This window comes from Cinclus cinclus, chromosome 19, assembly GCF_963662255.1.
Source record: "Cinclus cinclus chromosome 19, bCinCin1.1, whole genome shotgun sequence".
Taxonomy (NCBI): domain Eukaryota; kingdom Metazoa; phylum Chordata; class Aves; order Passeriformes; family Cinclidae; genus Cinclus; species Cinclus cinclus.
The window spans coordinates 5,938,553-5,949,712 of record NC_085064.1 but is presented as its reverse complement, the minus strand read 5'-3'; the positions used below and the strand labels follow the sequence as shown (position 1 = coordinate 5,949,712).

The window sequence follows — 11,160 nt, the reverse complement described above, 5'->3', positions numbered from 1 at the left end:
CGGCCCCTCGTCCTTCGGAAATCGCCGAAGCTGCCGGGCGCGGGACTCGAACCCGCGGCGCAGGGCTGGGCCCCGCCCGTCCGCCAGGGGGCGGCCGCGGCTCCCGGCCGGCAGGAGGCGGATGCGGCCATTGCGGCCCGGAAGGGGCGGGATGGGACCGGCCCGGCCGTGAGGGACCCCGGGGCCGAGTGCGGCTCTGTACGCCGGGACAGGGTCGCCATGGAATCGTGGCAGCTCCGCTTCGACACTCTAGAGGCCCTGCGCCTCTCCAGCAAGGGCCGACTGAGCTACTGCAGCCGCTGGCAGGAGGATGAGGTGAGGGCTCGCCCCGGCAGTCGGCCCTGCACGCTGGGAAACACCGAGCGCTCATCTCGGTGACACTCAGGGCTTTAAATACCCCCAGAGCGGGTCGGGAGCGCGGGGTCAGCGAGTGGGGCTGGCTTGAGGATGTTCAAATGTCCTGCAGAAGTAGGAGAGTTCGGAAAAAGTGTTGGAAAGGCAGCAGAAAAAAAGGGTTAAGTGGGATACTGAGCTGCGGTGCTAAAGCAGCTGCTGACTGTGCATATGTGCTCACCGTGTATAAGTTTTATTCATTGTTAAGGCTGTGCCGCATTCACGGAGGATGTTTTCTCTCAAGGCTGCCTTGGAAGGATGCGTGGCTCCCGTTGAGCTCTCCCCTTACTGCGGCTGGGTGCTGGACAGCCTCAGTGGGCAATTAGCCCAAGAAATCACACCCTCCGGGACTTCCACGCCCAAACAGTCCACTCCACTCCCAAAACGGACGTCTGGAGAGAGGATCTCGCCTGGCAGCCACAGGAGCTCTTCACCACCTTCATCTACAGAGCCCAGTGAGACCAAGGTAGCTCTCTAATTATAATCCATATGTTTATGGAGCAGCTGTGAGAAAAGAAAATCCTAACTTGCTGCCATAAATTGTCAGATTAAGGTTGGTTTGTGCTCGGTTAATTTATGGGGAAAACATCCTTAGTTTTAAGTTTTTGGAACATGAACAGGTGATGATAAAATCAGTATTAACAGGATTTTCATAGAAAAATGTTTCACAGAAGGCCCAAAGGAAGCTCAGTTTTTCACCATAACTGAGGAAAATAGTTGGAGCTCTGTTGTGTTATGGATTAGCAGCACAGGATTCATCCATTTGGAGGGCTAAGGTCACAGAGGAGAGTCAGGGCTATTCTAAAAGTCCACGAGTACCCACACTGAGTTCTCTGGAGTCTTTGAGTGACTTACATGTATTCTGACTCTTTTGCAAGGCAGAAGGGTAGGAAGCTGGGCAATGAGCAATTGAGTTTTGGAAGTAATTAAGTTGATGAAGCCATTTCATGATTTCCCTCCGTAAAGAGAAATGTCTGTTGTTCTGTTCAATGATGACTTCACCACATGACAGTGATACTGATCAGCCACATTTTATATCATCCTGCCTCTAGTGAGACTTAAAAAATATATTGTGAGGGAAAGATATTAATGAAGCAGCAAGATGTGATAAACTTCATAAGAGGGTCTCAAGACTCCTCCTGAAGATTGATTCAAAGTATAAACCTGACTTGACTTCTTCCAGTGTAACGTCTTCCCTGACTGTTCAGAGGACATGAGGGGTTGTCTGGGCTTTCCAGGTGTCAGCTGGCTTTTGTCAGTGTCCTTGAGATTCTTGGTATGTCTGCTCCCAGTTCTAGTGATTGGAAAAGTAATTATCCCAATCTCATAAATGTGCTGGAGGATACTCAGAATAGTGAGGTTGCACTGCTGGGGTACATAACTGCTTTAGAAATGTGTATTTGTTGGTTCCTTTGTCTGTTTCTTCACAAATAATAGTTTAGCAGACTTTCTTTATCTGTTTTCCTCCATGAGTTGCTGATCCTGTGCTTAGTCGCTGATTTTGCTTTTATGCTGACCATGCAGGAAAATGATCATCTTAGTCTCCTAGAAATAAATCAAGAAGTTGTCCCAGCAGTTCTGTCATCTAAAGTTGCAAAAGTCGAAGGCTGCATTCGGATGTATGAAGAGATGCACAGACTGAAAGCAGAGGTAAGAAAAATTGATGGAGGGGATGTCTGTGAATCCCAGGAGAGCTCCACAGTCAGAGGTAACAGTGCAAGGACAGCAAGGTATAAATGTTGGGCTGCTTAGTTTGTGTTTTCTTCTGTCCAGATTGTTCAATGACTTCCCTTGGTACCCCTCTGTGATGCAGGAGAGGCTGAGGCAGCGGCAGGAGGAGCAGGAGCAGATGGTGAGGGCAGCCTATGCCCAGGCCAGCGAGCAGCTGAAGCGCTTTGATGAACTGAGGGAGCTAAAGCGGCATCAGGAATTCCAGGAGTTGCAAGAAGTAATGGAGAAGAGGTGAGATTACCTCTGGTATCATCAGAATTGTATAGCATTTAATAAAAGTGAGGATTAATTCCTGTTCCTGACAATTCTGTGCTAGTCACTTGTGGATGAAAATCTCACCTGCTGCTTGTCTTACATTAATTATCCTGTTAGATTTTGGCTGTCAGAATAGATGTCTGGCTATTGTTGAGGTTTCGGTGGTTAGAAAAAGACAGTATTTGTGATAGCTAAAGTTCCTTTAGCTTGTTTTAAGAATAACTTCCTGTGTGTTGGTTTGTGTTTTCTCTCCTGAATGTCCTCAATACAATTTTTCTGTCTTTGTATTGTAGCTCAAAGGAGGCTCAGGGGCAGCAAGAGAAGTTGAAGGAAGAACACCGACATAGAGCAAAGGTCTGACACTCTTAAGAATTGTCTTTCCTGACTGCTGGGTGGGAACTGGAAAGACCAATTGATTTATGTGTATTTCCAAGACAGGTGGGTTTTCTCGTGCTATCCTGCTACAGTGTGGAAATGCAGTAAAGGCACTTGTGTCATAGGAACAGGAAGGTCCTGTAAAGCTGGAGTCAGCAGACCAGGAAGGAGTTGTACAACTGGAGTTATTGAAGTATTTTATGACTCTTGTGTATTTTTCTCCCCAGATATTGAACCTAAAATTGCGTGAGGCAGAGCAGCAGAGGCAGCGCCAGGAAGAGCTGGAACGTTTGCGCAAGGAAGAGGGCCAGGAGAGACTACGTCGCCTTTATTCCATCCAGGAGGAACTGCTGCAGCTGAACCAGCAGATTGATCCCAACTACAGGCATAAGGACTTGCCCAGAATCGATCTGTCTGCGTACAGCAATCGTGGCAACCAGATCTGTGGGCTGGTGTCAGGGCTCATCCGCACCACGAGCGAGGTACAGGCTCTGGAGTTGTTAACTTTGGCTGTCATTCTTTCATAAAGCTCCCTGTAGTTGTCTTCAAAGGCAGCTTGTCATGAGGCCCTTAAATAAGATGTCACAGCAATGATTTTAGATGTTCATCCTATAAAGCACCCAATTTCAAAGGGGAATTCTTTCCTCTGGCTCTTCAGCTGTTCTTTTGAAAATGGCTTATCAAAATGCATGAGAACTTCTGCAGGAGAAAGATTCAAATTAAATTGCTGTAAACTCTTGGTGCTGTAAAATTCTCTCTCTGACAGTGGACTGGTTCATGAATTGTTAAACACTGAACGTCTTACGGTTCTCCTGTGCCCATAAACTTCTCTGCAGTTGCTGGCTTTCCCTGACATTTTTTCTTTCTAGGGTGAGATACAAATCTTAAAAGATAAAACACTAATAAGGCTAATCCTGTGTACCAGCCTGTCAAGCTGTACACAGCTGGCTTTCTGCAGAGGGAGCTGTCAAGTCTTTGCACTGGAGTTCACTTCCACTTGTCGAAGTGTATTCTTAATTTTTGTTGTCCAGGCTCTCATGAAATTTAGTAATGGACTTAAATTATTTACAAATATTATGACCAATGTTATGTACAAATAAATGAGATGGGGATAAAATATGTAGTTAGCTCCTATATTATCTGAAGGCAGGTACTTCAAAGGCTCCTTGCTCTTGCTGTTGGTCCTCTGACACAGGAATCAAAGGTTAATGTGTTACCTCTCACGTTTCTTGGCAGAGAGGGTTCCCAACTCAAGCAGATGTGGCCAGCACTGAACGAGCCCTGCAGGAAATGCGAGGATTGATATCTAGCATGCAGCAGGAAATCACTGCAGCTGTAGAAGAAAAAAAGAGGAAAGACGAAGAGGAAAAGAAACAAAAGCAGAAAGAGTTAGAGAAGAAAGAGCAGATGAAGAGTCAGACTCCTGCCCCTGCACAGCAGTCAGGGGGAAAGCAGCAGAAGGAAGGTTGGTTAGGCTTTTAAAAAAATCTTTTTTATTCCTTTGCCTTGCATTTTTTTTAATTAGTTTTCTCACCAGAGGTTTAGGTCTTTCTTAGTTATCATCTTTTTTGTTTTTTTTTAATAACAGGACTTCAATTTAAAACAGAAGAAAGTATCATGCAGTGGTACAAGCAGCTTCAGGATGCTGCTGAGCAATGTGTTGCTGCTTTCAGTGAAATTGGAAACTGCAAAGGCAACACTGAGGTATGAACAAATTATTAATACTGTTGAAGAGAGATTATCTTAGTTTCTAGGATATATAGGATAGCTTCATTTAAAAAATAAAAACTCTGTTGCATCAGCCTCTGTTACCACTGTGCTTATCCAAACTATTATAGATATATACTTGTTTGGAAAGGATTTTAAAGTTGTTTGTATGTTTGTTTGTTCTCTAGGTGAGGAAGATAAAAACAAACTTGCAGAAAGCAGCTACAATCCCTGTGAGCCAGATCTCTAGCATATCAGGTCAGGAAAACATCAAGAGCTCAATCCCACTGAAATTCCTTTTGCTTTAAAGATTTTATCATGGCACAAGCATATCTAATTATCCCTACAGCAGAAAACTGACCTGAACACAGCCTATCTGTGCAGTAGGGTTTGCTTGTGTTTTGAAGGCCTGTTGCTTCTCTCAGTGGCATCTTTCTTCATCAGGATTAAGTTTGGTTTATGAGATGGAGCAAAGGTGCCCTTTGGGATGCGGGTCTGGTGTTGGTGAGGTTGATGTGGTCCGGGTAAGACTTGTCTGCTGTTCCCTTGTCTTCTGTCTCCATCCATTCCTTGTGTATTTTCAGGCTCTAAGCTGAGAGAGGTGTTTGACAAGATCAATAACCTGCTGTCTGGGAAGCCTGTTCAGACTGAAGGGCAGGCGGTGTCCGTGACTCAGCATCCACAGGGGCTCGACTTCGTTTGTTACAAACTTGCAGAGAAGTTTGTGGTGAGGAAATCTTTGGGGTGGCACAGTAGCCAGTCCTCTAGGAGATGCTTTTAGACACTGAACTGTCTCTTCAGCTATGAAGCTATGAAGAACAAGATCAGTGGGTGTTCAGTTTGCCTGTATTAATGCAGTGAAAAATCTTAGTGCCTTTTTCCCCTCCAGTCCTTATTTTATTTCTTGTAGGAGGAAAAACTCTTTTAAATTTCAGGCTTACATCTTACGTATTTTGAACTGCGTAGGTACAGTGTTGTGGAAAATAGTTTGATAATTAATTTTTGGTGTATCACAAAACTGTGTATAGGCTCAAACCTTATATCTTGGCAGAATTTGTGGGACAAAAAACCCCAACACTAAGGCTCAAGAGGCAAACTTCGTTCCCTGCTTTGTTGTTAGCACCTCCCAAGAAATGAAATTTGTTTTTTGAAGTTGGGAGTATTTTCTCTTGTCTTTATTTGCAAAATTTGAGCTATTTGAAACTTTTATCCCTGCAGGAACAAATGCATGCAAAAATCAGCCCATGGAGTAAAACTGTGACTGATTTGTAAACATTTGAAAGTGATTTTTTGGGTTGAGAATGTCTGTGCAGCCTGCACTTTGAGCCTGTGTTTGCTAATCCATTTTTCTATCCTGAGCCAAGTTTATTGTCATCCTCTGTGGGAGCTGAGGATATGCAGCTTCATCAGCTTTTCTATCCTTGGCTTCATAGCCATGGAAACGTTTGGATCCTTTACTAAAGGCTAACAACAAAAATGAGGATTTCCTTTTTTTGCCTGAGAAATGACATGAAGGAGAGGTGGCTGACTTTCCTTTTCCATCCTCCAGAAACATGGGGAAGGAGAAGTATCTTTTCACCATGATTCAGCTTTCCCAATTGCTGTGGTGCTCTCAGGAATCTGGGAGTTACACCCTCGAGTCGGAGACATCTTTTTAGCTCACCTGCACAAAAAGTGCCCATATTCTGTGCCATTTTACCCTGCTCGGAAAGAAGGGACTTCTATGGAAGAGTATCAGAGGTAAATTTATTACTGGACTTTTTCTACATGAACCTTGCAAGGGTGAAGACTATTCTGAGTGAACTCCACTTTCCCCCATCCCTGAGCACATAGGCATTGACTCTGGATGTTCATTCACAAGTGTGTAAAAACCATCTCGTTCCAAACCCCTGCCATGGCAAGGACACCTTCCTCTAGACCAGGTTGCCCTATCTAAACTGTCCTTGAGTGTTTTCTTGGATGGGGCAGCCACAGCTTCTCTGTGACCTGTTCCAGTGCCTCACCAAGCAGTGCAACATATGCTCCAGAGGGTAATGATCAGCCTTTGCAGTAATTCTTGCATGTTTTTGAAGAATCCCTATTCTCAGTAGAGTTGACTTCAAGTAAGCTGAGAGCTGCAAGGACTCGAGTGAATGTGTTTTGCTGTACCAAAACTAGAATGTTTTCTCATACTAAGGATACTTGGATATGAAGTTCATGATTCTAAAGTGGAAGAGCAAGATCATTTTCTTAAAAGGATGTCAGGAATGATTCGTCTCTATGCTGCCATCATTCAGCTCCGGTGGCCTTATGGAAACAAGCAAGGGGTATGTGTGTAGCATTATACTTAGAACTTTGTTACTATCCCAGGAGTCTATTGAATGTATTGGAAGCTTATTTTGTAGTTGAAGTGTGCTGAATTTAAACTAACTCGGGATATATTTGAAGGAAAATGGTGAACAAAGCAGTGCCAAGTAATTCATAGTGTGGACTTTTACTTCCTTTTTGTTTTCACAATGATCAAGTTTTATGTCAAGTTTTATGAAGAAGAAAGTCAATCAGAAAACTGTCTGCTTTGATAATTGTGTTTTACAAGTCATAAAGCAAGTGCTGAGTAGCTTCTTTGTTGCTTTCTAGGCACATCCTCATGGTCTGAGCTATGGATGGCGCTGGCTTGCACAGATGTTGAATCTGGAGCCTCTGGCAGATGTGACAGCTATGCTGCTTTTGGATTTCCTGGAAGTAAGTGGTGTGGATAACTGTTAGTAGTTAAATATCACCAGTTTAGATTCCTTTTGGGTTCTGAAGGGATCGCTGAGGTGAGATTCACAGCAGGTTTTTTTAACTTGTTCTTATTCCTTCAGAAAGGAACGTGAAAATTTCCACATTCTTGGAAATACAGCTTTGGAGCTGAATGATTTCAAAACTGAAGTTTTTATAAATACAAATTCTGTTGTTGTATTTGATTCTGTTTAAGGTTTCTGGTATTTTAAAAATAATTGTATGGTCTTACATAAGATCTGTTCTAAGCACTTGGCAGTTCATACAGTCCGAGGAGGTCCTGTGACTGTTCCAGCCAAATTAGTTCATAAAACAGGATGGATTTTTTTGGCTGAAAAGATCAGAGCCCGATGGATATCAGTCCTATATCCTAAGATACAGGCCTGTGCTAAATAAGAGCTCAAGTTAAAAGCTGAAATCAGGGGACACAAACACTGTTGAACCTCAAGCAGCTTCTCTGCTCTTCAAATGCTCCTAAAGAACTGTAAAAGTACAGATGAGAATGGGAAATTAAATACCCCATGGGGGATTCTGTTAGGGGTGATGAAATCAGAGGAATATTTGTCCTGTAAACTGTGTGGAGAAAGCTGATGAATCACTGTACACAGCAGTAATCACAGTGGGGAAATGACCACAGTGTGCTCCAGCAAATGGTGTTAGGGAAGAGAACTATTTTTGGAGGGAGACTGGGGTGAAACAAAGGATAGCAAGATTTGTATCAGTGGCCACCACAGTCAACAGGTAAAAAGGTGATTGTGATAGCAATAACCACATTTTAGCATTTAGAAGATTTGCTTGTTTTAGTGTAGGTGTATTTCTTTAAATGTCTGAATAAAGCATTTAGACATTGGTATGGAACAGGTTCACTGCAGCTGTCGTGCAAGTCTGAAACCCAATTTTGTAACCTGCACTTTGTGCCCTTCTGTATCACAGGTGTGTGGCAATGCTATGATGAAGCAGTATGGGATTCAGTTCTGGAAAATTATGTTCTTTATCCAGAAATCCTATATCCCAAGGTATGATATCTGGGGTTAGGAATGTCGATGTTTGCTCTGAAATTACTCATCCATGTATTCCAATGTCTGCCATCCACCCCCACACCCACTTGTGAACCAAACCCAACTTTCTAAATAGATTTTGAAACATGCTGTTGTTTCTGCAGAATTGAAGCTGTGACCAGCTCTGGCCAGATGGGCTGTTTGTCACGTTTGAAGAATTTCATGCAGGTAAAGCAGTTTTGGGTTTGTTTTCTTTTTCTGTTGTTAATTTAATTTTCAGGAGCTTTGGTTTGGGTTTTTTCCCATCATTGAATATATGCATCATTTGGATAATGAGTCTGGCACTGCTTGCCACGCATCTTATAATTCAGACCTCTCTCTGTGATCTAATCCATCTTTTGTAACTTCAATTGCTGCATTACCTGAATGATAATTATGATGTCAAACATCTCGCTGCTTTCTCACATCTGATTTTTATAAATGAAAATGTATTTTGGTTACAAAAGAAGGTCAGTGAGAGGAGATGTACAGGTTGAGGAGGATTCTGCTGAGTCATTTCTGTCATGGCTATTTTTTATCAGTAGTTTCTTGTTTTTAGCACCTGTCCTGATTAAATATATGGGGAAGTGACACTTTGAACTGTTCTCTGTTGTGTTTGTTTATCATTGCATAATGCATATTTTTTAATAAAGCTTGTAAAATTGTAAAATACTTGATTGTTTAAATTGTTCTGTGAAAGTTGACTTAGATTATGATATTAAAATATGACAGCTTTGAAGTTGTACTTTATTTTAATAATTAATTCTGGTACATTTTAATAGCAATGCTTTGAATGTATAGTAAGAGCCATCAGAATTCTTGAGAAGAGATGCCACATTAAGATGCATGTTCATTTATCTTTATTATTTGTCTTTCTCTCCATTAGAAATGTCTACAGGCAGAGGAAATTCCATTACCAAAGGGCGTTCTGACACCTTCCTTTTGGAGAACATAAATCAGTCTGTATTTCCTTTCCCCTTGATGTTTAATTCAAGAAGATTTATTTGTTAGACCTAGAAACTAATCTTTGCATTAGATCTTTATAAGATTTTGTATAATAAATTACTGAAAATTCAAGACTTCTCCTTCATATGTTTAATCACGTGGAAGATGCTTTAAATCCATTGTCCTGATGGCTCCAGAGGTTAAGGACTCTTGGACTGAAAAACTGCACTGTGCTGTCCAGCTCATGGAAGTGAAAATACCTCACAGCTTTATGAACTCTTAACAGCCCAATCAATCTCAAACTTACTGCTAGAACTTTATTTTTGTATTTCCTACATCTTTTATAATTCAACTGTAATTATGCTGATGGACTTGTTTGTCTCAACATCATCTAAAATCTATGGTGAGGCTGGTAAAGGTTGAGCAGTACTGACTCTTGTCTCTCTTGGATGTAACTAACTCCAGAAGGCAGGACTCTGGGTTGAAGAGAAGTAGACTCACTGCTCCAAAAGGTTTGTGGGGGAAAGAAGAGCTCCTGTAACAACTGAAATTCTGTGTTTTTTCCTGTTGGAGAGGGACAGTCAAGAAAATCCACAGTTCCTTGATGAATACAGGAGATGGGAAATCTGTTGGATTTACAGTGAGCTGTCCTTGAACTGTTTTGGTGGCTTCCAGTATGAGAAAATTTACTTCTGAATTCCACAAAGTAGTTAATTATTCTGGCAATATACTGTTGCAAGTTGAAAATGTTGTTTTTTACCAGACTGGGGTTTGTTTTTCCTGGAGGCACTATGGTTTGAAGCTGTAGAACATGGATTTGAGGCCATCTGAGAATATGAACTTGATTTTCTGTATAGTTCTTGAGATTTCTGAGAAAAGGTTGTAAAATGTGCTTTGGAATTCAGGCCTGTAAAACCCTTAATGTTGTCTTTAAAATGGTCTAGTACCTAAGTTAAATTTGTATTTGGTTTATGTATGTTGTAAACTGACTCTGGAATACTTGAGACTACTGTTACCTTATGATTGTTCTGGGAAATTGGAAATGTCCTCCTGATGTCCTTTTTCCAGATAACTCTGAAGCAATGCAATTTTTATTAGTATACTTGAAAATGTACAAGTTTTTTAATACTAAGTGGAAGTGTTTTAATTATATATTACATATCCATAATTATGGTGGCAATTCACTTTGCCAATACATTAATTGGTCCTGTCTGTTAGTAGCAATTGTCTGCCTGTGCCAAACCCAAGGAAGAATTTGTTGATGTACTTGTGAAATACAATACCTCTTTTTTTTGCTGACAACTACTTGAGGTTTCTAACATTTGTGGGGTAAATAAAATTATATATTTTTATTTAAAAAGCTATATCCTTTTTGCCTCAGTAATGAGCATCAACATACCTACTATTTTAAAAATACTAATAAGATTTTCTAAATGAATAATGTGTGTGTTTCATAAGAATCAATATTCATTTTTAGATGTAGCTTGAGATTGTATCTGCTGCTTGAGCTGAATGTTTGACTTGTTTTTGTCATTTTAGCAGGTTTGGATGTTAGCCACTTGATGTTGTGAAGATGCAGTGCAAATAAGGCCATATGCATATATCCCTGGTGGTTTTACATGTATGTTTTATCAAATATGACTAAGGGAGAGCATTGCAGATGTGGAGATACTGTGGCTTCAGGACAAGATGCATCAAAGTTGGTGTGAGTCAGACTCCTGCTTGGAGACAGGAGTTGCAGGCAGTCCCAGGGATGCAGTGTTACCATAAGTGCCTGTGGTTCCAGTTAAGTTCTTCACTCAAATGAAGTGTTATTAATTCACACAGCCATCAAACCCACTCACCACTTTGAGCCAATAACATTTTTGCTGCCTTCCAGCTCTCTAATCTCTAATTATTTAATTTTTTTTTTAGAGTAGAATGTGTCTATTTTAAACATTGAGTTAATGCTAAAGGC

At 41.4% G+C, this 11,160-nt stretch overlaps 1 protein-coding gene across 1 annotated transcript; it reads left to right on the top strand.

Moving 5' to 3' along the window:
- The first annotated feature begins 168 nt into the window (after positions 1 to 168).
- GLE1 (GLE1 RNA export mediator) lies at positions 169 to 10,658 on the top strand. The gene is made up of 16 exons (XM_062505617.1): positions 169 to 315; positions 638 to 859; positions 1,918 to 2,043; positions 2,207 to 2,355; positions 2,673 to 2,733; positions 2,982 to 3,236; positions 3,991 to 4,219; positions 4,343 to 4,458; positions 4,650 to 4,719; positions 5,046 to 5,188; positions 6,011 to 6,201; positions 6,638 to 6,767; positions 7,078 to 7,182; positions 8,155 to 8,237; positions 8,384 to 8,447; positions 9,145 to 10,658. The coding sequence occupies exons 1-16, from the start codon at positions 220 to 222 to the stop codon at positions 9,211 to 9,213; spliced, it is 2,109 nt and encodes a 702-aa protein (XP_062361601.1). The 5' UTR covers positions 169 to 219; the 3' UTR covers positions 9,214 to 10,658.
- The last annotated feature ends 502 nt before the right edge of the window (positions 10,659 to 11,160 follow it).